The sequence below is a fragment of the Cervus elaphus genome, chromosome 16 (genome assembly GCF_910594005.1).
Source record: "Cervus elaphus chromosome 16, mCerEla1.1, whole genome shotgun sequence".
NCBI classification, from domain to species: domain Eukaryota; kingdom Metazoa; phylum Chordata; class Mammalia; order Artiodactyla; family Cervidae; genus Cervus; species Cervus elaphus.
In genome coordinates this window covers 7,096,620-7,122,805 of record NC_057830.1, presented here as the reverse complement: position 1 = coordinate 7,122,805, position 26,186 = coordinate 7,096,620, and the positions used below count along the sequence as shown (strand labels likewise).

At 45.6% G+C, this 26,186-nt stretch overlaps 1 protein-coding gene across 1 annotated transcript in view; it reads left to right on the top strand.

The window, feature by feature from the left end:
• PAPPA (pappalysin 1) overlaps positions 1-26,186 on the top strand; it is a 253,037-nt gene that overhangs the window by 134,142 nt on the left and 92,709 nt on the right. The window contains exon 10 of the mRNA XM_043927830.1: positions 16,794-16,987. Coding sequence (XP_043783765.1) covers positions 16,794-16,987 — 194 coding nt within the window. The remainder of the gene's footprint in view (positions 1-16,793; positions 16,988-26,186) is intronic.

Genomic DNA, 26,186 nt, shown 5'->3' with positions numbered 1-26,186 from the left:
TATCTAATTATATAGTATATCTAATGATTCTATCTGATCCCCGGTAGGGGATCACACTCAGACTCAACACATGTAACACAAGGCTTGCCGTTTTCTCCCCAGAGCTCCTGCACTCCTGTTTTTCTCAGTCTCAACGGCCGGTGCCACCAGCCAACCAGCTATTTAAGCTAGAAGCTTGGGAAACAATCTCCACTCTTCCCTTTTTCCCACATCCAGTCACCATTCTGACCTTTAACACTTTTCCCTCCAAATCAATCCTACTTCTGTCTCCCTACTTGAGTCTGCAGACCCGCCCCCACATGTAGACTCATGCCTGGGCCACCCTAGGAGAGTTCAGCTAGGCCCCTGCTCCCATCTTTGCCGGCTCCAATCTGTCCTCCGGTATAATGAGTATGTGCGTGCGCGCTAAGTTGCTTCAGTTGTGACCAACTCTTTGCGACCCTATGGACTATAGCCTACCTGGCTGCTCTGTCCATGGAATTCTCCAGGCAAGAATACTGGAGTGGGTGGCCATGCCCTCCTCCAGGGGATCTTCCCGACCCAGGGATCGAACCCAACATCTCTTCCGTCTCCTGCACTGGCAGGTGGGTTCTTTACCACTAGTGCCACCTGGAAAGTCTAAGCTTCCTAAAAGGCAGGTGTCATTCTGTCCCTCTCCTTTTAAAAGCATCAATGGCTCTGCATGGCCCTTGATATCAGTCTTAGTTCCTTACTGTGGCATGCAGCGTCTTCTAGCTTTGCACCTATGACCCTGTTTGCAGCTTCCTCCCGCTTGCTCTCAGCAGCCCCCCACCCGGCCCCCCAGCCTCCTGGAATGTCTGCCTCACCCTAGATTGATTTCTCCTCTCAGAGACTTAGCCCAGGTGTTGCCTTCTAAGGGGAGCTTCTCAAATCTGGGCAAGATCAGGTTAGGGGGTCTCTTCTGTGTAGCATTTGCTACCTCTGAGCAAAATCGGGTGCAGTCAATAACTTCCTGCCTCTCTCTGCAACCCCTGAGTGCTGAGCCCAGGGTTCATTCATCTCATTTCCCAGCAATCCGTCCAGGACCTGGCACATAATTTGCAGCTTGGTAAATATAGGAGAAATGAGTGAAGGGAGGATATATTTCTTAAGAGACATTTTTATTCCTGAGGCAACAAACTGTGGTAGAGCTCTGTTGGTCTTTAGAGTCGGACAAACCTCAGTTGGACTCACAGCCTCTCCACTTTCCAGCTGTCATCTCAGGCCAGACGTCTCAGTTTGAGGAGCTTAGGATGGAGATTCCGTGCTCAGGCTCCAGAGCTGGGTTGCTTGGTTCAAATCCCAGTTCTCCCACAAAAAAAAGGGGGTGGGGGCCACTTCAGTTTCTTCACCTATGAAAACGGCGGGTTTGCGAGGTTGACAAGCCACAGAGCTAGAAAGCATCATAGTAGCATTTGCCAGGAATGTTCTTGGACTTTTATTACATCTTCCCAGCAAAGCTGGGACAGCTGGAGTGGCTGCTCCTCCGCTGTCTCACAATGCCAACCGTGGTCATAACTCTGATGAGGTCCACGCGTTTTAGACCATTAGCAGAAGCAGCGGGCAGCCCAGTAGCTTGTGTGAACTCTCTGATAACCCCCGAATTGAGCTGCTTTTCAAAACTAAGTCCCTGCTTCCACTAGCTTCCTTTCTGGGAGGGAGCCTAATTAACTAGTAGCTGGAAAGGACTGCAGGTAGGCCACCCCCCCAGGCAGAGAATTCAAAGGGAAGTGGAGAAACTGTGTAAATAATGCTGCTTTAAGGGGCATTTAAGCCAGTGGTCTTTGTTAAGGAAATTGATGGCTTTGTAAGTACTGCCTCTGAAGGGAGTACTTGAGTTGATGGTCCCCCATCTCCCCTCGTAAATTCCCTAATGGACTCTGGGCCCGGAGGCTGCGCCCATGCCTGTTCAATCCCTTGCCAACAAAAACTCAGATTCCCCTTACATTTTTTTTTTTTTAAGGTTTAACCAAAATATGAGTTACCGAGCTCCTACAGTTTAACTGGCAGAAGGTAGCAGACAGATTGTTTCCTTTAGGGAAAGGGAGGCTTGTGATCCTTCGCAGAATCTTGCAGAATCTTTTTGCATGCTAGGCGCATGCTATGCATTTTCTATACATCTTCTCATTTTTATCCTCCTAACCTCTGGGAAGAGTCATTATTTCACCAACTGCCAAAGAAGAAACTGGGACTCCAGGATGAAGCACGCTGCTCATCAACACCCAGCTAATTAGTGGAGAGCAGGGATGTGACCGCAGCTCCGTGAGACCCCTGAGCCCCCAAGTACCACAGAATTGCAGGGCACCTCAGAGAGAATCAGATCAGCTTGTCTCATTATCCTCCTCAGCACCCACATCCACATAAAAGACGGGAACTGGGCAGCAGGGGCGGATGGGAGGGTATGGATTTTGGAATCACGCTAATCAGGGTTTGAGCCTTAAAACCTTAGGTGATGCCTTAACCTTTCTGCACATCAATTTCCTTGTCTGTTAAATGGGGATAATAATTGCACCAAATACATAGGGCTCTTCTAGGATTCAATGATGTCACCTATTTAAAAACATTTAAGTATGTCATTCACTTACCGCATGGTGTCTATCATGTTCTGCTTGTTTTTACTGGAGTGTAGTTGACTTACAATGTTTTATTAATTTCTACTGTACAGCAAAGTGATACACACACACACATATAGATAGATATACATTCGTTTCAATGTTCTTTTCCACTATGGTTTACCGTGAGATATTGAATATAGTTCTCTGTACTGTAAGATCTTATTGATTACCCATTCTATATAGAAGAGCTTACATCTGCGTGGTTTGTTGTTCAGTTGCTAAGTTTTGTCCGACTCTTTGCGACCCCATGGACTGCAGCATGCCAGGCTTCCCTGTCCTTCTCTATCTCCCAGAGTTTGCTGAAACTCACGTCCATTGAGTCAAGGATGCCATCCAACCCTCTCATCCTCTGTTGCCCTCTTCTCCTCCTGCATGGTAGCTATTATTTTAATTACAGAAGTAGAGGATGCTATGGGAAGAAAAAGAGGGTGGCCAGTAGCCCTCCTGAGTGGATTGCTGGAGAGCTTTTTCCATAGAAATGTCTGGTTAAATATGGATAGAGAATGGAGACTAATAACAACAACAACAAAAAAATGGGATTAGGAATTTGGGGGTGGGGGTGGGCTTCTGCACAGCAGGCAGTGGGGGCAGGAAAGAGAATCTGGCCCATTTAGGAGATGGCCATGATCTCAGCCTGCCTAGAGCTGAAACTAGAATACACTAGAAAGAAGGCTGCAGAAGCAGACTGGGGCCAGATTATGCCTCATCAGCTGTCATCAAGCCTCTGTTTCAGTACTTTCTGAGGTAGCCAATTTTATTCTCAAACCTAGTGCGGTTTGTTGGAAGAGTTTTCTGCTGTGTCCGCTCTGAGCCTCCTCTCCTTCAGATTAAGCATCTTCATGTCTGTGTGAGCGCTGCTTCCTGATGATGCCTGCCTTGGGCCGCATCCACTGACTGTATCCTGGTTCATCAATTCAGTGGTCCAGAACTGGTCTGTCCAGCCATCTCTAGCACCAGAGGGGCCTTCTCTGACCTCTGTTCTGGAATCTACTGTCTTTTTGTCAGTAAGGTAATCTGCAGTCTTGCATTCTTGTTTGGGCTAACACCTTCTCCAGTTGGTAGAAATGGATCACAGGGTGACTGCTACTCTTTGAAACTTTCTTTGAGCATGGATAGTTTTGCTGACCCTTATCTGTCATCTCTGATGAAAAACAGCAGGGGTTTTGATTGATATTTTCAAATAGTCCAAGTTAGTTCTTACTATTGAGGACCAATGGCCCTCCTTTTCTTTCTTTCTTCCTCCTTCCATCTCTTCTTCCCATCTTTCCTTCCTTCTTCCCCACTTCTTTCCTTATCGGGAGGAAAGAGACAAAAATATATATACACATTTCTAGGAAAACAAACTGCAGTTCAATGATACACATGAAACATATAGATTCAAGTGAACATGACATGAGTTATGCAAGATATAACACTCATCATGCAAGATAAAGAAAACTTACATGAGTCCAGTTCTGCCCCTTAACTGGGCTTCTGTTCTTCAGAACACTGCAGCACGTGTCCTAACCTGGAGATCAAGCAAGCTGTGGTTTAAACGTCTCATCTTCTTGGTCTTATCTCAATCATATGGCAAGAGGACAGACTTCAAGGCTGGCTAAACCAACCAGGGCTTAGGATGGAAGGGATCCATTTTTGACACTCCAGCTTCTTGCCTAGGAACCCTACCAAGAACCTAACACACTGTGTTCACCCTAGTCACGATTTATGGCAGACTAGGGTGACTGGCTTAGTTTCATGTGGTACCTTCAGTTCCTCAGCTACTGTTAACCTAGACTTGTCTAAAAGTCCCTCTTCTCCAGCATCTTGAGGATGCCTTAGAAGACTGATGGGCTGCTTGTTTTGCTGGATTGAAGAATGATGTGCATATGTGCACCTACCAACTTTTATTTGCATTGTTTTGCTTTAGGGTCGCATACATGGATTTCTCACAGTCTGATTCAATTTCTCTTTGATGTTGCATATTCCCAGCAGTTATATAATGAACCTTAGTTAGCCAGTCAGAACTCTTGGCCTGTAGCAATGAACTGCGCAGCATTCAAGGAAAGTTACTTAAACTTTCTGAAACTCAGTTGCTGTATTTGCAAAACAAAGCATGTAGACTCGATAATTTCAAAAGACTTTTGCAGTGTTAAACCTTCATTCATTCATTCAGCCAACAGTTCATAATTGTCTTCTGTATTCTGGAATTGGAATATGCAGTAGTGGGCAAAACAACGTCTGTTCCTGCTCTCATGAAGTAGCCGTTTTGTTTTAGAGAGAATACAATGCTTGTTACTAAACTTTGAAGAAGCAATGTAATGCTATGTAGAAAATAAAATAGACCAGTGGAGTAGGGAAACTGGAGTGAAGTTAGCATGATTAGAGAAGTCCTCATTAGGCCGGTGATGGTTGAGGAGAGACTGACATGATGAATTGGCAAAGCCGTGTAATGCTTTGGGAGATGAGTTCTAGATTGTACCTGTGATAATAAAATGTAGAAACATCACCATGCTCGAGTGTTCCATAATATGCTATTTTGTCTGATCATTACAGCCACTTTCTGTAATGGGTAGGAAAAGTAATATTGTCATTTTTTAATAAACAAGAAGAATGGAACCCACAATGATGATGTACATTGCCCTGTGCCAGATAATCTGGTGACAAAGCTGAGCTTCAAATTTTGGTTTCCGGTTCCTGTTCCATATACTTTTTGTGACACATTTTCTTCCACGTTCTTCGGCGAGTTCTTCTGCACTCTCATTGGTAGTTTTGCTGAACATACTTCCCCATCTTCAGACTGAAGAATGGATTTAATAATTAAAAGAAAGTTAAAAAAAAATCAAGAAGCAAATGCATTTTAGAGTGACTTAGTTGAAGGGAATCATAAAACTGATTTAACTCTTTTTCACTCAAAGGGGAACTGCAGCCCCGAGAGGGAAAGGCCATGGTCAAAGTCATGGGTATATTAGTGGACATCTGAAACTCCAGTACTGTGGCCACCTGATGTGAAGAGCTGACTCATCTGAAAAGACCCTGATGCTGGGAAAGAGTGAAGGCGGGAGGAGAAGGGGATGACAGAGGATGAGTTGGTTGGATGGCATCACCGACTCAATGGACATGAGTTTGAGTAAACTCCAGGAGTTGGTGATGGACAGGGAGGCCTGGCGTGCCGCGGTTCATGGGGTCGCAAAGAGTCAGACACGACTGAGCATCTGAACTGATTTTAGGTTCCAGGTCTCTTGACCAGTCTGCTGATCATGAGGAAGTGGCCTCTCTTTCTTTCTTCTCTGTCTCTCCCTCTCCCTTCCTCTCCTCTTTCCCCCCTGGCCCCCCACTTCTGTTTGGACTGATGAGATCACATCGAAATCACTGACACTTCATTTGTATTTTGCTATCTTTTTGTTCTTGTTGTTGTTTTTACTGCTCTCCCTGTTTTTATTCTTTTATTCATTAAAAAAATTAACTTATTTATTTAAATTGGAGGTTAATTACTTTACAATATTGTAGTGGTTTTTACCATACATTGGCATGGATCAGCCACAGGTGTACATGTGGCCCCCATCCTGAACCCCCCTCCCACCTCCCTCCTCACCCCATCCCTCTGGGTTGTCCCAGGGCACCAGCTTTGAGTGCCCTGTTTCATGCACTGAACTTGGACTGGTCATCTATTTCACATATGGTAATATACATGTTTCAATGCTATTCTCTCAAATCATCCCACCCTCGCCTTCTCCCACAGAGTCCAAAAGTCTGTTCCTTATATCTGTGTCTCTTTTGCTTGTACTTTGCTATCTTTTATCATCTTTCTTTTCTGTTACCTTTTTTTTTTTTTTTGCAGACTCTCTGCATATGAATGCTTCAGATTGGTTTTCTGCATTTATTATTAGCTTATATCATCCAAAACAAATCTCATTTTGTTATTTCCTGTTCACACTTTTAAAGGCCTTCAGGTCCTGGGTATCACCCTTCTTCCTGTCTGTGCTTAGAATGTCTGTCCTATTTCATGATCACTGTGTCATTCACTGCAGTGCTAAATTTTACCCCTTCTTTCATTTATGAGATAGCATTGAAACCCAAAAGAGACTCAGCTGAAAATCATTCAGGGCTTTGAGCAGCCTTCTCTGTGGGATGTATTGTCATTTATTAGGATCACTATCTTTGAATACAATCATTTTAGGCCATTTAAAAAACTATACTAAATTCACAGTGATGTAAATGTATCTTCAAGTTCCAATTCATAAGCCCATCAAATCTCTTTATTAAATTTCAGCTTAGTAGGCACCACCTTTTCTATCCAGATATTCCATTTCTTTGCAGATTCAGTCAAGAAAGAAAATAAAACAATATATAGGACAGATGGTGAGGCAGGATGTCTCATGGGAAAAAAATAATATGGGATGATTTAGATAGAATTGGATTTTCCCCCTTAATATGTGCTTGATTTATAATATGATATCACCCTAATTAACATTTTTATAAAAAATAATCTTTCTATAGTACAATCTGCAGAACAGACTCAAATCAGGTTTGAGACTTCTTCATTACAGTCAGTAACAGAGATTCTGAAACTCTAAAGAATGTTGTTAATTCATAATTTACTGAGTACCTGTGCTGAGACTGGCATTGTTCTAAGAATTAGAGGTGTAAATAGAAGTGTGACTGGGGCCAGCCCAGAAATATCTCACAATCCAAGAGTTATACATAGTCACTCATTCATTCATTCCTTTGTCCTTAAATATCAATTATATAATATGGAGAGGTGGTTTTCTTGATCCTACAGAAAGAGGCACATGTTGAGATAGTCTTCCAAGAAACTTATGTCATCTAGAAGGAGGGGAACAATAATAAATATACTTTATTCTTAGATAGTGACTAATGCTGTGAAGAAATAAGATTGTGTGCTACATTCTAACGGGGATGGAGGAATAAGATGTGAACTTACTGTAAGAAGGCAGAGTTGTTATTAGAGGAAGTAGTATGTGAACTGAGCCCTAAGTGATGAAAAGAATCCCTAAGTGATGAAAAGAAGCTCCCCCACCCCCTGCCCTGGGAAAAGCCAGTGTGGGAGAAAGTATTCCAGGTAAAGTAAATAGCAAGTTTGAGTTTTCTTGAACAGTAGCAAGTTTGGCTTATTTAAGGAACAGATACTTGTTGAATGATTGGATATATGGATGGATGGATGGATATCTGAATGGATGGATATATATCAGGATGGATGGATGGAGGAATGGATGAATATCTGGATGGATGGATAGGGGGGTTAATGAATGGAAGGTAAGGAACAAGAAGGATAATAGTAGAAAATGGTCAGATGAAGTGGTGACTTGGCTGTGACACAGTCTTTGCATTTTGTTCTATGTGACATGGGAAGCCACTGAAGTTTTAGTGGAGAGTGGCCTGATGTGGTTTGTGTTGTTAGGAGAGCCGTCTACCTGTGTTCTGGAGGAGGCAAGCCTGGGAAGCTGACGTGGAAGAGAAACTGCTTAAATAAATAAGTGATGCCATAGTGATGGTGGCTTGGATTAAGGGTGTCGGTGATTGGACAGAAGTGGATCTTTTTAGAATATCCTGGGACAAAAGAATCTACAGGATGTGTTCATAAACTGTATGTGGTATTAGAGGGTGGACAGAAGAAAAACAGGAGAGGTGACTCAGAAGATTTTTAGTTTGGCCATTGTCGGGCAATGTTATCATTTGCTAAGATGGGGAAAAAGTAATTTGGGAAGAAGCCATTACTCTTGTTTTAGACATGCTGGTTTAGTGATGACTTTAAATAGGTATTTAAGTAGAGATGTCATTGCAGGTGACTGGGACTCAGAGATCATATCTGAAGAGATGTTTGAGTCATTGGTACATCAATACTTTAAATTTTTATTTAAATATTGGGACTGGATGAGAGAATGTAGATAGGAAAAGGGAGCCCAAGACCTTGCCCTGAAAACTGGCAACATTTAGCAGAGGGAAGCATAGATGGCAGATGAGTCTGTGTGGGAAGGTCTGACAGCTAGAGGGGGACTAGGATACATGTTGTCATGGAATCCAGGTGGAAATGCTTCAGGAAGGAAGGAATGGGTGACTTCTTCACATGTTTCAGGACTGTTGGATATTGTAGTTGGTTTTGGCAACATTGAGTCAATGGTGATCTTGACAGGACGGTTTTCTGTGTGTGTGTGTGTGTGTATCAGGGAGGAGACTTTGGAAGCTAGATGGGAGAGAACTGAAGAGTGAATTTTCAGAGAGACTGTGGAAAATACAAGTTTAGATAGTCCTCAGTCAATTTCACTGTGAATCATGGGAAGGGAAATGTGACCAAAGGGAGGTTTTATTTAAAAAAAAAAAAATTAAAATGTACATTGCTCACTTTTTAAATTAAAAATTTGCATAGGCAATGTCCTGCTTTGCTGGTTTGGAAATAGAGAATCATAACTCAAGGAACAGAGTGAAATAGTTTTTGCTGGACAGTAGTGATGCAGAAGAGTGACAGATGAGGCTTCATGGAGCTGAAGATGATAGAATTAAATCTTGATGGAAGACTTGTAGGCAGGGACTAGACTTTCATGCTAAGGAAATAAGCGGGGAGTGGGCGACTCTGAGGTGTGAGTTCTGGAGGGGAGCTCTATGCTTTTAGAGTGGACCTGTGCTTGGAAATGAGAGCAGATGGGGAGCTTGGAGCTGGATGACAAAAGGACTTGAGTACTGGATGGGGAGGCTCAGATTTTGCGGGAGTCAATTGAGAATTTCAAACTGGATCAGATTTACATTCTAGATGGATCACTATAGGCTGCTTTGTGAGAAGGTGTTGAAGTAAGGAAGTCCCGAAGCCACGGTGAGAGGCTTGTGAGGGGTGAGGGGTCCCTTGGAGGATGCTCTCTGGGACCGTGGAGGCGGAGTGATCACTGGGGACCCCACCCAGATTCACTCTTCTTTTCCTAGCGCTTTGGATTTGCTCGATGGTGCCTGGTTATCATAGGCAGAAAGGGATTTCTGGCCTACTTTGGTAGATGGCCAACCCTGAAAGGAACCAGAAACCCACATAAGCTCCCCAGATTCAGTAGACCTAATCAGCATCTGAAGCTTGTTAGCGGGTTCATGGTTCTTTAGAAGCCCTTCACCACCCTGACTTTTGTACTCTGAACAGGCTGATCTGGTGGTGGAGGTTAAGAACAAACCTTGGTTTGAATAGAATGAAGTGAGGTCAGCGATGTGGGTTTGACTTAGAGCCTTTCAAAGATAGGCAATGTAAAGTCCAGATATTTCTGTTCCAGAGGAAACATTTGCCAAGATAGCCATCAGCCCATCTCACGCTTCCCCTCTATAAACCTTTGGAGGTTAAGCACTCCATCCAATTTCCCCCATTCCAAGAAGATATTATTTGGACACAAAGATTGTGCATTTTTTGGTCTCTTTTTGTTGTTGTTTGGATGAATTGTTATGTGGCATGAAGCTTGTTGTGGTTGGACCCATCCCTAAACAAACAGCTGAACTTAAAAAAAAAATACTATTTTTTCTGGTGTTGAAAAAATAGTCATCATTGGACTGAAAGAGAATATCCTGATGCCGATCCTGTTCCCTCAGCTGGAAATAGAAACAGATGCTAAGTTCTCAAAAGTTGACCCATCTTCAGAGATGGGAAGTTGAGAAAGACAGGTAAATCTACCCATTGTTTAGAAGGCAGGCCACCAAAAAAGGTGTGCATTCAAATCCCTGTGTCTTCCTTGAGTCCTAAGTCAAATCTATCATCTATCTCCTATTGCTTGTAACTCTCATTTCTCTATCTGCAGTTTTTTTTTTCCCCCCCTTATTGGACTGTTAACTTAGTAATCCCAATAGCTTCAGACTTACTATACTTAGCCAGTACCAGGGGCTATTGTGAAAACTGAAACCAGAGATTCTCAAAAGTGATAGTGAACTTGGATAAAGATACCCTTTGGTTGCCATAATTATATACTGAAAACTTGATATAATAAGGTGGCATGGTACAGTGGAAAAGGAATTGTATTATGGGTTTAAGAACCAACGTTCTAGTCTTGTCTCTCCCAGAAATTTTTTCTGAAGCCTTCAGAAAATGACTTCAACTTTATGAACCTTAGTTTTCCCATGCATGGAATGATTGCTCTCGGCTCTAGAATCATCATCTTGATCACCATGATCATAGGCCATTTTTCAGTCACGTTTTATGTTTTAAGCGCTTTACCTGTGTTTACCACTAGTCTGTAAGTTCCGTGGGAATCTCAAGGATGCTAGTGGTATCGCAAATTACCAAAGTTTCTAATCAAGCTAAGTTAATTAACATTCTCCAATTGGATTGAAATAGTTCTGGTCTAAGTAATTATTTTCTTCTTCCTTAGGTTATTACCTCCCCCACCCTTCTTTGTTTGTTTTAGTTTACTTCGTTTCTGGCTATTTAAGTTGAAAATAGCCCATGCACCCTCTTCAATCATTTCTATTCCTGAAGATGCCCTAGGATCTAGGGCTGTGTAAATAAAAAGTAGACATTTCAGAAATTTGAGCAAACTCTGAGAGATAGTGAAGGACAGGGGAGCCTGACATGCTGCAGTCCATGGGGTCAAAAAGAGTAGGACACGACTTAGTTAGTGACTAAACACCAAATTTCTAATTAAGAAAACTTCTCCAACCCCTACCTCACCCCAGTATCATCATGGTTAAGAATAAGCCCTGTGCCTTTAAGACTCTCATCACTTTCCATCGGTGTCTGTTGTGCTATTTGAGTATACCCAGCACTTTGTCGAGGCAGTCTAAAAGGTAGTCTTCTTTTCATTTTCCATATGGGGAAACTGAGGCACAGGGAGATGAAATACCAAGCCCATGTTCACCCAAGAATCAGGGACAGATAAGGAGCTTGAATCCAGGGTTTCTGACTTAAAGGATGAGAGCTTTTAACAATAGTTCAGATAACAGCCTTTGTTTATACTTAAAAGTAAATTTATCTCATCTCTCTGAGACCTGGCTTGCTAAGATTTCGATTAGGTATGACAGGCCCTGCTTATCCCAAATAGCGTCCTTCAGACATACTTCAGGGGAGCAGAGGCAAGGGACATCTTGATGCTCCAGACTGCTGGAAATTGAAAATTAAGTCAACGAGAAGCAGCATCAGCTGCGTCTGTCCACTTACAGAGCGTCCATCTCCTGTGGGCTCCTGGAGCTGAGCTCACCCCTGGCAATTGAAAACTCGGCCAGGGAAGACAGACTTGGCAGTGTCTCCCCACCTACATCAAGTCTCCTAGCTGGTTAGAGCAGATTTCTGAGTCTGTCACTGCATGAAAGGGAGGGAATCTGAAGTGGAGAGTTCCCTGATGTCACGGGAAGATGGCGTGAGATGGAGTAATCAGGCTGCCCACTGGAATTCTGCTGTAAGCAAGTCATCGCTCCCATCCCTTCGTCCTGAGACCCAGTCAAAGAAATGCTTCACAGTGTACAGAGCCTAAACTATATTGGGACAAGAGTATGTACATTGAGGGTACTGAGTTTTCCTCATTCATTCATGCATTCAGCAAGCATTTGTTTTCAGAATACCCCTCCCGATGGGATGTATTATTACCAATGCCACCTAGCTACTACCTGAGAGGACAGCAGGGCAGGGCGATCATTTGACCTTGGTATTGACTGCAAACTCTTTTTCCTACAACCTGCTCAGCTCCCCGCAGAAAGCGTTCAAGAAGCACTGAGTAAACTGGGGTAATGAAAGCAAGAAGGCCGGTTTTGTTTGATTGTTTTGTTGTTGCTGCCTTTGTTTTTCCTGGCCCACACATTTTGTATTCCATTCCTCACCCTGCTTTCTTCAGCGCTGGGGGCACAGGAGTAGAGAGGGAGAGAGAATTCCCTAGATGAAGGCTGGCAGACACTGCTGAAAGGCCCCTGGGATGCTTGTAGCAAGAGAAACTGCAGAGCAGAGTGCAGGGATGTTATTCAAAAAAAAAGGGACTCTTGGTAGCTTTGTCAGCAGAATCTTGTGGGGGAAAACAGGTCCCTTTCTCTCTCCCCTCCTCCCTCCCGCCTCCCCTTCCATCCCTCCCTCCCCCATCTCTCCCTCTCTTTCCCTCTCTCTCTTCCTCCCCCTTTTAGCCTCATTTCCTCTCTCTCTCTTAACCCTCCCTCTGCCTATCTATCTATACATCTGCTATCCTCCTGCTGCGTACCACTGCCTACCTAAGTGCATACTGCCTGACCTGTGTCTACCTCTGCCTCTCCTCCAGAATCTGCAGGGTGCACCAGCTCTACGCAGACAGACAGATTGAGGTCTTCCACATAATCAGGAAGGAACCAGCCTTCACAAGAACTTGACTCTAGCTCCAATTCCTGCCACTCTGCGGTCTCTTTGAGGAAATAAGTCAATGTACCCTAGAAAGCAGATCATATGCAATCTTACCATCATCATCTCACCCTATTTGTCTTCATATTAGAGGAGAAGGGACGTGGTTCCAAGAGTCAGACAACCTCATGACCTTATCCTCAAGGGGGTGTGCATTCATGATCCTGTAAATAAGGTGTGTAGGGGAAGATCTCTCTGCTTGGCATAGAAAGTCCAGGCTCCTGCTGCCAGTCCTCCACCAACTGGCTCTGTTGTCTGGAGGCAAATGCCTTACCTCTTTCCTCCTATGGTTTTTAGTTTTCCATTCAATAAAGTGGGTGAAGGGACTGGGGTGGTACACCTCATCACATGAAACCATTGCAACAACACTGGATAGATATTATTATCCATTCATTTTGAATGAGGGAAATGAAGTTCAGAGAAGTTAGGTTATTTAAGCCCTGTGGCACTTGTGTATGGCAGAGTTAGCACTTGAACCTAGCTTTGTTGTTACTCATTCGCAAAGTCATGTCCGACTCTTTGTGACCCTATGGACTGCGGCACGCCAGGTTTCCCTGTCCTTCACTATCTCCAAGAGATTCCTCAAACTCATGTCTATTGAGTTGATGATGCCATCCAACCATCTCATCCTCTGTCACCCGCTTCTGCTCTTGCCTTCAATCCTTCCCAGCATCAGGGTCTTTTCCAGTGAGTAGGCTCTTCACATCAGGTGGCCAAAGTATTGGGGCTTCAGTATCAATTCTTCCAATGAATATTCAGAGTTGATTTCCTTCAGGATTGACTAGTTTGATGCCCTTGCTGTCAAGGGACTCTCAAGAGTCTTGAACCTAGCTTTGCCTGATGCCCAAAACCTATGCCCTATGCAGTTCCCTTTATTGGGTTTCTAAAGAGTAAAGTCTGGATGGATGACTTGCCGCTCTCAGATCAGGGTGAGTTTTATTATATGTGAGTTGGCCACATTCACCAAGAGGTTGTTTGGAGCTACTGAGAAGTGCTGAGCCTGTATTCCTTCTGTATTTGAACTGCCAGGCATGCTACTGGTCACTGGAGTCCTCAGCTGGCTCAAACTCATCCTTAAATAATTGAATTATAATGGATTGATTTATTCTGGCTCTTTTGATAGTATTTCACTATGTAAACTGTTTGCAGAAACAAACAAGGGATTTTGGAGCTTGGAAGGGGCTCAAAATTCTGCTGCCCCTGAATTCAATGATTCCTTTTTTCAGATAGTCAGCATCACAGAAATTCAAGTCTTATTTCTACTTGACCCAGGCTCTTTCCATTTGGGGGAATGCCGCTTGAAAGTGTTTCAAGTGAGTACTGATTTTACAAGCTGATTCAATTCAGCCACTTAGGAATAAATTAAACCCTTAACGAGAAGAGTATTTTTTCTCTTGACCATTATTTTAAGATACACACTGTGTGTTTATGTCCATTTCTTATGAAAGTTGTATGGCTGTCTTGAGAGGTTGTCCTTGCTGGTTTCTGTACTACAGATGGGAAGCCAGAGGGTGAGAAGTAAAGCTGATCATGCAGAGTTACACACCTAATATGAGCTTCCTTGGTGGCCCAGACAGTAAAGAATCTGCTTGCAGTGCAGGAGACCCGGGTTCGATCCCTGGGTTGGGAAGATCCCCTGGAGAAGGGAAAGGCTCCGCATCCAGTATTCTTGCCTGAGAAATCCCGTGGACAGAGGAAACTGGCAGGCCACAGTCCATGGAGTAGCGAAGAGTCAGACGCGACTGAGAAATGAGCACGCGCACACCCCTCCCTAATACGCGGGGCAGAAACCAAACCCTGGTTTTCAATGAGGCTTCGCTCTCTATTCTTTCAGAGTGAATCAGGCAAGAATGTCCTAGATCAAGCAGCATTCTCAGGGTGACCATACGTTCTGCGATGTTTAGATTTTCTCAGGATAGGTGCCTCTTGCCTGGGCAGAATTTTTACTAGCATTCTCTCTCACTCCCCAAGTGTACTGTTTGAAGGAGCTGCTGCATGTAAATGTGATGGCAACACAGGGGGATGAGTATTAAGACGGTGAGGTGAAGTGAAAGTCGCTCAGTCGTGTCCAACTCTTTGCGGCCCCATGGACTATACAGTCCATGGAATTCTCCAGGCCAGAATACTGGAGTGGGTAGCCTTTCCCTTCTCCAGGGGATCTTCCCAGCCTAGGGATCGAACCTGGGTGTCCCGTGTTGCAGATGGATTCAGGCGAATTGCAGGCAGATTATGATGGGGATCTTTGTAAAATAGGAACCCACACAGGAGGGCGTACTTAGCTTTCCCAGAGGAATTGGGAAAGTGTACCTGGCATGATGGTCGCTTTTGGACAGCTACCTCCAGATTTCTGCTTGTGTTATTCTATTCTGAAACACCACGAAGCATGTACTGTGTAGGTCCTACCTGCTTAGAAGGCATCCAGCTATCCGTGTATATGTATGACTGAGTCCCCTCACTGTTCACCTAAAACTACCACAACATTGCTAATCGACTATGTTGTTGTTCAGTCGTTAGGTCATCTCTGACTCTGTGATCCTATGGACTGCAGCACGCCAGGCTTCCCTGTCCTTCACCATCTCCCAGAGTTTGCTCAAACTCACGTCCATTGAGTCGGTGATGTCATCCAACCATCTCATCCTCTGCCTCCCCTTTCTCCTCCTGCCCTCAATCTTTCCCAGCATCGGGGTCTTTTCCACTGGATTGACTATAGCCCAGTACAAAATTAAAAGTTAAAAAAATAAAAAAAGAAGGCATCCGGCTAACTCTGCTTCTCTTGAGTTTTGTTCTTGCAGCTCAGTGAGAGTCATGGCAGCCAGCTGCAGCTTTAAACTGTCCCAAGCAGAACTCCTGGCTATGATTTGAGTTACACAGGAGCTTGAGAACTCACTTGGCCTTTAACTGAAATACCTAAGATATCCAGCAAGTATCTAGAAGATAGCACCTTAGACAGGAAGGGCTCCTGGAGTTTTAGCAGTCTCTCCCCCTTCAATGATGACTGAGCCCAGAAGAGGGAAAGAGGTTTGTCTGAAGGAACAGAATGATTTTGTTACAGACTCGGGACTGAAGCCAGAGGCTCTCATATAACAGTTCACTCTATGTCAGACTGTAATCCTGTTTACAGTTAATTAGTCAAAATAGTCAGTTTAAGACTATGAAGTGCTGCGGTGGCAGATAATATACCTAGAACTTGGACAGTGAAAGCCCGAGTTTAAAATCAGGATCAGGCATGAACACTTTTCATGACCTTGGGAAAGTTATTTAAGACATGCAGGATTTCAGTTTGCTAATTGAGAAGACTAAAATCATAATTTAAATAATATCTTTCTTACAAGGTAACTGTGGGGCTCACAAGGGGTATGAAGGTGGAAGTGTTTGTTAATGTGTGTGTATGTTATATAGTAAAAATCACATAATACAAGATCTACCCTCTTAAATGTTTAAGTGTACATACAGTTTTTTTTTTTTAATCTATAGTCACAATGTTGCACGTCAGATTGCTAGAACTTATTCATCCTGCGTAACAAAGCTTTATACCGTTTGAATAGTGGATTTGAAATCTCAACCCCCCTCCTTCCAGCCCCTGGCGGTCACCATTCTACTCTCTCCTTCTATGAGTTTGTTTTATATGCATCATATAAGTGGAATCATATGGTGTTTTTCCTTCATGTAATGTCCTCCAGGTTCATCAGTGTTGCCTCATATGGCAAGATCTCCATTGTAAAGCCTGAATAACAGTCAGTGGTGACCATCAGTGGTGGGCTTGACTATGCTGATGATTCTGTGTATCTGATTCCGTAACTGCTGGTGGCAGCCAGGGCCAAAGAACAGACACTGATCTGTTCTCTCCCTTCGATGTCTGTCTCCCACAGATGAACCCAGCCGGTGCTATTTCCATGACGGTGACGGAGTATGTGAGGAGTTTGAACAGAAAACCAGCATCAAGGACTGTGGTGTCTACACGCCCCAGGGGTTCCTGGACCAGTGGGCGTCCAATGCCACAGTGTCCCACCAAGACCAGCAGTGCCCAGGCTGGGTCATCATTGGCCAGCCAGCAGCATCCCAGGTAAGCACCCAACCATGCCTGACGTTTCCTGCAGACATTCTAGATCGCTGCTCTGCCCCTCAAGGTTGCCCATCACAAAGGCAGTGTCGCTGGACATGGCCACTTGACTATACCTCTGTTGTTGTTCACTTGCTAAGTTGTGTCTGACTCTTTGCAACCCCACGGACTACAACACTCCAGGCTCCCCTGACTTTCACTATCTCCCACAGTTTGTTCGAATTCATATCCACTGGGTCGGTGATACCATCCAACCATCTCGTCCTCTGTTGCCCTCTTCTCCTTTTGCCTTCAATCTTTCCCAGCATTAGGGTCTTTTCCAATGAGTCTGCTCATTGCATCAGGTGGCCAGAGTATTGGAGCTTCAGCATCAGTTTATTTCCAGTGAATATTCAGGGTTGATTTCCTTTAGGAGTGACCGATTTGGTGTCCTGGAAAGCTGTGACAAACCTTGACGGCGTACGATAATCTCTCGGTCCATCCATGTTGCTGCCAATAGACAAATGTAATTCTGAGATCTCATGAGATGTGTTGGTCAGAAATTGGATTTGGAGTTTTTAAGGGCAAGAAGCATTAGCACAGTAGGGGTAATGACTCTCCTGTGTCTCTGCTAGAGGTCATATTTGGGGAAAGCACTCCATTTTGGATATACCACTGGCATTCAATGGTATGAGAACAGATTCTCAGGGAGAGTCTCACTTTTGACAGGGGAGGGTGTCTAGTCACGTACTCCTCTAGCACGCTCTCGTGAATATGGTATCTCCATCATGGATGCGCCGTGCGGCTTTGGACTAGTCTTCCCATTTCTCCGGGCCCCATTTTCCCCATCTTTAAATTAGAGAGTAGTTGAGCTGGATGCTCTCCAAGGACCTTCCCAACACTCAAAAGCTGTGACTCATTCCTCATTCTCGAATGCACTATTTATGTCCCAGGGTTCTTCCCCAAGGGACCATCAGCTTAGTCAAGGGAGCGAGAGCACTGGGGCCACTGGAGCTTGTGTGATTCTAGGGATGGCCCTGCTGTCCCCAGAGTCCCCTCTCCAATTATCCTGCTCAGTGACCACCTGCCTTCTTCCGAGACTCTCGTTTCCCAGAAACACACCAGCGCTTCCTCCCACCCCACCCCACGGCCGTCTCAGAGGCCGGCCTCCCACCTGGCCTTGCAGGAGAGCCATTCTGTCTCCCCATTCCTCTCTAACACTGCTAGCCTGACTCATGGTCAGCGGAGGGGTGAGGGGAGGGTGGAGGGGGCTGGTTTCTAGATGAAAGAGACATGGGACCTCCTCCTGGGGCCCAGGGAACATCACTGGAAGAGGTACAAAGGAATCTAACCTCACTTATAGTGTTTATTTGATCATTTGTTCTTTTATCTGATTGCATTTACCTGCATCAGATTATGTATTCGTTTGTTTCGGACTGTTCCTGAGGAGGGTGGAAAGAAATGTAAGCAAGGTATTCCCGAATGTTTGTCGTGTGTAGTTGCTAGCTGGGTGCATGAATGACCGAATGAATGAATGAATGAATGAATGCTTGCCTACGCTCATTCTGCCCCATGCCACCTCTGTACTTGCTGAGATCATTTTGGGTGAAACCCGTGCTCTGAACTCTAATTACCCATTTCCGTATCGGCTTCCCCCTCAGGCTGCTAGTTTTGTGAAAAGAGTTTTAAGGTTTTATTTACTTTGTTCCCCATCTTCAAGCACAGGTTTTAGGTAAGACCAGGAGCTCAAGCGATGTGTGTTTAATTAATTGTAGATAAACACACACGTTGCTACCCTTCTCATAAGGAGTGTCCTGCTTTAGGCACAACAGGGCTGGCCAGTGATAGAGCCAGGCATTCCAGATTCAACCCTGCCATCCAGTTTCTAGAAATGTTTTAAAAACATCATTCAAACAAGGGTATTATTAACGCACTCAGAATCTCACATGACCACGTGTTGAGGTAACAGCTGTGCTTATAAACCACCAAAGGTTATTGCTACTAATGTGAGAAAAGGAGAGAAAGAATTTTCCAGTCTTAGCATTTGAAAAGAGACTTTGCCTGGGCAATTATTCCAGTCTGGGAAGGAGGGGGCTGTCAGGAATCATGGGTGATTATCTCTTCCTAAACAACAATCCAATTTAAAAAAAATCATTATAAATACTCGCTCTTCGATCTACAAAGAGGGGCTGAGGAAACAAAATCATCCTATTGAATTATTCATTGTAGCCAATTTTATTTTAATGAAATCGACGAGGTTCCATTACCCTGGGCTTGGACATAATCTTTGTTACAGGGAGACTTCAGCTGTAACTAAATTTGCCATAATGAGATCAGCTCACTGGAGAATACAGGGTCAGGGGTGGGGAGGTGTGTGCCGCCTGGGTGCAGGGCCGGACGGGGGTTCTGGGGGCTGGCAGAACAAAAGTCCCCCCAGTTCCCTGTCTCAAAGTGAGTGCCTGGAAGCCATTCCCACACCAGCCCCGTCGTGCACAGGCCAACATGTGCACACACACACACAGCACACGTACAGCCTGCACGACTGAGTCAAGCCCCTTCTTGGAGGGTAGACGTAGCTCCCTTCTGACAGCAGAGAAGAGGAGGAAGTGTGACCGTGGCCTTCATCACCCTGCGTGGTGACTAGAGCAGGCTGGTGGTTAATTTTCACCCTGTCAGGGCCTCCAGGGAAGAAGAGGTTGATGGCCTGAGAGAGGGAGTTGTGGGCTTCTTAGATGCCCCGTGAGCACCTTCCTCCCTTCCCTTAACCCAATTACACATTCCTCCTCCTCCTTCCTCCTCCTCTCTCTCTGTCTCTTTTATACACACACAGGCAGGCACACACACGCGAGCATCCTCCAGGAGCAGGCCTTGCAGATGCAAGAGCCCAGGTCCATGCAGCGATCCCGAAGCACAGGGGAGAGAGTGGGGAGGGGACCAGCGGTTGTCGAGATCCCCCAGCCATGGAGCTGGGCCCTCGTACGTGCTTCCTAACCAACCCCCTCGCCATTCTTCAAGGGAAGAATTACTACTCACCTTGGAGAAACCGAGACATGTAGTGGTTTCCCCAAGGTCACACAGCCCATAGTAGGGAATTGAGGATGGAAAGGTTCTCCTGGAAGGCAACCCTGGGAGTGTGGGAATGTGTGGTCCTGTTCAGGAGCTGGGAGTAGCCAGGTTCCTGAAAAATGTCACTGTGAATCAGGTGGAAAGAGCCATGGATGGATAGCTCTTTGCGTTGGTTGTACCGTGCATGCTCCGTGAGGTTCTTGAGGAGGAACTAAAGAGCCCCTTGATGAGGGTGAAAGAGGAGAGTGAAAAAGCTGGCTGAGAACTCAGCATTCAAAAACCAAGATCATAGCATCCGATCTCATTAATTCACAGCAAATGGAAGGGGTAAAGGGGAAGCAGTGACCGATTTTATTTTCCTGGGCTCCAAAATCACTGCAGACAATGACTTCAGCCATGAAATAAAAGACGCATGCTCCTTGGAAGGAAAGCTATGACAAACCTAGATAGAATATTAAAAAGCAGAGAAATCACTTTGTTGACAAAGGTCCGTCTAGTCAAAGCTATGGTTTTTCCAGTAATTTTGTATGTATGTTGAGAGTTGGACCACCAAGAAGGCTGAGCACTGAAGAACTGATGCTTTCAAACTGTGGTGCTGGAGAAGACTCTTGAGAGTCCCTTGGACAGCAAGGGGATCCAACCAGTCAATCCTGAAGGAAATCAACCCTGAATATTCATTGGAAGGATTGAGGCTGAAGCTGAAGCTCCAATACTTTGGTCACCTGATGCGAAGAGCCGACTCATTTGAAAAGACCCTGATACTGGGAACGATTGAGGGCAGGAGGAGAAGTGAATGATGGAGGATGAGATGGTTGGATGGCATCACTGACTCAACGGAGATGAGTTTCAGCAAATTCCAGGAGTTTGTGAAGGACAGGGAAGCCTGGTGTGCTGCAGTCCATGGGTCACAGAGTCAGATACAACTTAGCTGCTGAACAACAACAGCAAAAATCTCCCAGGCACTGCCCATAGCTTGAGTTCAGGCTGATTCCACTCTGTCTAGGCGTCCCTGTTGCTGGTACCCTGGTGTTCCCTGGTGATGAAGTGACCACAGCCATGTCCATTTCCTCTTTATAAGCCAGTTTTGTCCTAGTCTCTGTATTTCCCCTGATGCTGCAAAAGTGATAAATGCAGGTGTTTATTGGAGTTATGTTCCTGGCTCTGTGCTAGGGCCCATGGAAGAAACCAAAGAAGAAGGAGACCCAACCTTGACCTTGTGAGTGTGCAAGACCATAATGTGAGGATGCTCTCGAGAGGAGCAGCCCTGTCAGAGTCAGCAGGCAGGCTGTTCTACCTCTCTGTGCTAGATGAGTCTAGAAAATGATTAAAATTTTCATTTCCACTTTTGTGTGAACCCTCCACTTCTCAAAGTCCCCGGTCTTGCTTGTCCATCCCCCTCAAACAAGATGCCCAAATTTGGTAAGAGAGAACATCGAGTCTTATATCCAAATGTTATCAGAAGCATCACACCTCCCTGGCTGTGCACATCAGGCTGAACATCCTATAATGAGACATTCTTGGGATGTTTTGGCCGTGCACCTTCCCAGCCCTGCTGGAATTCAAGAGGTCCCTGAGACAGAACAAAAATGGAACAAATTGAAAGTATAGAGTTATCTCTCTTCTGGGAAGCCCTGCACAGTTTGGTTTAAGTGTTTGCAAAGATCCCGTCTTGTTCTCATTTGGTCTCCAGGTCTCACACTTCTCCGGTGCTTTACACCACAGGCTGCCAAAGTGAGATGCAGAGATTCCTTCATTCTGCCCCCCCGCCGCTCCCCCCCGCCCCCCTGCTCCCCACTGCATTTCTACCCAAGCCAGGTCCCTCCTGTCCAAGCAGTCCCCTCCCTCCTCCCACACAGGAGGTGGTGGAGATGCGAGGCTATCGGAATGCACAGTGCTCTCCCAGGGATTATGGACCTGCAGTCAACCAACCGATTTATTTGGTTGATCCTTTGAGGGTAACATTTAAACTAAGCATTTCCAGGGCTGTAGTTTCAGAGCCAAAGTAAAGACAGCCTTGCTTAGAACGAGCGCTATCCTCAATGAGATGCAGTAAGCTGCCATCATAAGGCACTCAGGCTGAGCTGGTGGTCACACGGGAAGATCTTGCATCTCGCCTTCCTTTGTGACTGATTCTGACTTTGCATCCACTGACCCATGATTAGACATATCAATCCTTTGCCACCTCACTGAGAATCGCTATTACCTGTTCCTTAGCATATCCAGAACATGGTGTGCCTCTATTAAAATACAAATCATTATTTGCCCTGATGGATTTGTTGACTTATGCATTTGACTAAGTGGACATATGAAGGAATCCTACCCTGAGGAGTGTAAGCAAATAGAAAACATAGACATCCGTGGGGTCGAGTGGAAATCGTGCAGAGGTGGCTCTGCCCTCATAGCTTTTCTTTTTATTTGGGAATTTTGAGCCAGTTATTCCTCCGGGAACCTCAGTGTTCTCCTCTGGAACGAGAGAATGGTGGCGTCTGGTGGGGATTAAGGAAATGAATGCAGAGAAAAAGTTTAGCGCTGTTTGTCCTGGTGGTTGTTTTTTGTTAGTTTCCCATGTATCGGGTAGTGCATGTGTTAATTCCCTCTTCGGTTGGTGTCAGGCCTCCTCTCTGCACCTTCGTTCCAATGAGCCACTCAGCACAGAAGCATAGTCAGGGTTTGGTTGGGTGAATAAGCGCAGTCGCGCTAACAAAAGTTTCCTGCACCCTCAGGACTGGAGCAGGCACTTTGCGAAACTCCAGAGGAGCGCTGGTCCTTGCGTAGCCCTCAGTGCTCACTAGTCCATGGGAGGGGTGTGTCCAGCTGGAAATAGCAGCCAAGGCCCAAGAGTCTGAGATTCAGAGGGAGTTTCCCCGAGGAAGAAACCACACTGCTATCAGCTTACTCAGCCAGCAGGGATGAAAGCCAGCATGTAGGGATGGAAAAGTCCTTTGCCCACTTTCAGAAGGTCCTGGACAAATTATAAAAATAATATTTTCCAAGTTCAGCTAGGCTCCGCATCAAATTCCTTAATCTGACTTAAGCCACTGCAAAAGTAGGAATTGCTGCTCTCCTCTGACAGATGGGGACAGCAAGGCTCTGGGAGTGAGGGACTGACTCAGTTGGGGGGGCACGCCCTTCTAAGAGACAGTGGAACAACCAGGATTCAGGTGGCGGGGTTCGTCACAGGAGCCTGGGTGCAGGGCAAGTCAGCTCATGCCCGCTTCCATGACTGACGCAGGAGAACAGGAGCGGAAGCCTGCCATTTGCGTGTTTTCTTGCCTCGTGTGCATTCAGGGACCTCGAGGATAGTGGGAAGCCCCCTCTCCAGGACCCCCAGTATGGCCGCACTGTTTCTGCATTGCCACCAACATCTCTACCTGCGGGCAGGCGTTCTTTCCGCTTAAGTGTTACCCTTTCCAGAAAGTCACTTGCAACACGTTCATGAAAATATGGGAGAAGCTCAGGAAATGTTTCCAGTTGCTGAACACTGAATGTGGAAAAAAAAAAAAAAGATTTTTTTTTTTTTTTTTAGATTTTTGGCTCCATGGCTAATTATTTATGGGTTATGGGAGAGAACATGAAGGAAAACACCAATAGGACAATTGCAGGTGGAAGGAGAACCTTTGTTCCATTTGCCAGGTTTGTCACAAAACCATGTGCTCTACCCAGGAAACCTTGAGATGTTTGTAAGGGAATCGCAAGAGGTGCGCGTTCCTTGATGCCCCCAAGTCTTAGGCCCAGAATGCAGGGACCGTGTATCTATGTCTCCTGCATCCTTGTGTCCAGGGGGAGGGAGTGGAAATCCACTGGGTCCTCTGGACGTAAGGGCAAGAGATCTTTCCACAGGCTTCCACAGTGCAGGCTAGGACGTGCTGGGACCGGGGAGCCAAGGGGAAGGTGGGTGAATATTTCCTCTGGGTGTGATTGCTGAGCTGTGACTGGAAGGATAATCTGGGGTGTAGAGGGGTGTTGGAAGGACGATCATGTCAGAGAGACAGGGAGACAGGCATCCATCGAAAGGTCCATAAGAAATTCAGGGGGAAATAAAGAATGAGATCCAGGGGATGTCAGAAGAGATGGGCTATGAAAATGATGTGGGAGCCGCCTTCAGATGCTTGAAATTTAGACTTCACTATTTATTTATGGGCTGCACGACACCTCAGTTGTGGCACCCAGGATCTTGGGTCGCTTTTGGGACATGTGTGATCTTTAGTTGTGGCACATAAGCTCTTAGTGGCATGGAGGAGCTAGCTCCCTGATCAGGGTTTGAACTCAGGCCCCCTGCACTGGGCGCATAGAGTCTTAACCACTGGACAAGGGAAGTCCCTACACTTTATCCCAAGTGTGATGAGGAGCTTCTCTGAGGTTCTGAGCTGGGGGCCAACAGGTCAGATGCTTATTTGAGGGTGAGGATTGACCTCTAGGAGCACCTCCTGAAAGAGGGGTTTGTGAAGTTTCACTTCTCATCTCAGAGTGAAGAGCTGCCTTCCGTGCGTGCGGGGGGTGGACGGTCTTGCCTGTGCCACACTTTCTTCTACTTCTTTCTTCTCTTGCACCAGCTACTGGTATTGCATTGAAACAGCCCCATGTGGACATTTTGCATGGATGAGCCGCTCTCTGCTGATGCTCGTATTGGCAAAGGGCTGGGGTTGGGGGGCAATTGTGGGCTCAATTCTCAGTGCTGAGGTCCCTTCACCGGAGTGTTCAGGTCTTCTCGCTGGTGAAATGGGACAGCATCTGCTGGTGGTGGGGGAAGTGGGAGGCCAAGGGGATGCGCCAAAATGTCAGAGAAGATTCCAAGCAGTTTTCCCAAGTACCCAAGGGATCTGCTTTCTTCTGGTGGTTTCTGAATAATTTTTCAAGAGCACATGTGTGAGTCATCTAAGGAGACAGAACAGCTAGTCCCGTGGCCTGTCACAGTCTGTCCCACTGGTGTGGGACGCCCAAAAACCCCTCCAGAAGACTGAAAGTCAGTTCCTGCATCAGAATGGACCCCCTTGCCCTGGTGGTTATAACATCCTGGACTTGACATGGAAACGTGGGTTGGGGGTTGGGGGGGACTTTAAATCTATCAAATTTTTCATGACCCCAGCAAAGGTCTCCACCAGACTCTCCTCCACCCCTCTTCTTTGCTCCCTTCTTAAGTCCTTCACTGTTTCAAGCTTTATTCAAAGCTGTGAAATGCTAGACACTATGATTGTGCCTCCCCAACTTGGAGTGATGAGAGTTTTATAGAAAAAAAAATGAGATTTAGGATCAACTCAACCTGGCTTCCGATTCTAGGGTCACCAATTTACCAACTCTGTCCCTCCAAGCAAGCTGGTTCTCCTTGCCTCTACCCAATCTATAAAACAGGAGTGACAGCATTCCTATGGCAGGTGCTTGTCAAGGATGAGACGGTTGATCCACAGATGTAGTTTTCCTTCTGATAGCAACTAAAAACTTTTTAAAGAAGTGTTTCTTTCTGTCCATGGAGTTTTAGCAACTGAGGGATCCAATGAGGAAATATTGAGTTCTGTGTTGTTATTTTTAAAGGAACACTCTTTAGGACTACAGAAATCTAAGCAGAGAGAGACTTTTGAGAGTCTCTTGGTCTTATTTCACTTAAGAGTCAGCTGTGATGAAATAACTTCCCTAAACCCCTCAATCCCTATCTGTTAGAAAGCAATTGTGATATTTGGATTCAAAACCCACTGGAGTCTTATTGTGAACCTACTATGTTGCCGTTCAGTTCAGCCGCTCAGTCGTGTCCGACTCTTTGTGACCCCATGGACTGCAGCACGCCAGGCTTCCCTGTCCATCACCAACCCCCGGAGCTTGCTCAAACTCAAGTCCATGGAGTCGGTGATGCCATCCAACCATCTCATCCTCTGCCGTCCCCTTCTCCTCTGGCCTTCAACCTTTCACTATGTCTAGAGCATCCTTTTCAGCAGGGAGTCGAGACTGAGATGAAGAGTTCAACCCCTACCCTCAAGTCATCTGTAGCGTCCTGGGAGGACAGGGAACACTGACACAGGTACTTCTAAGAAGGAAAGAAAAACCTGGGCAAACCACTGTGGCATGCAGGCACGTGGAGTGACTCTTGGAGACATGCGCATTGACGGGGAAGGGCGCGCTGGCCGGGGCAGCAGACACGCACGGGTTACTAGGAAGGTGCTTCGTG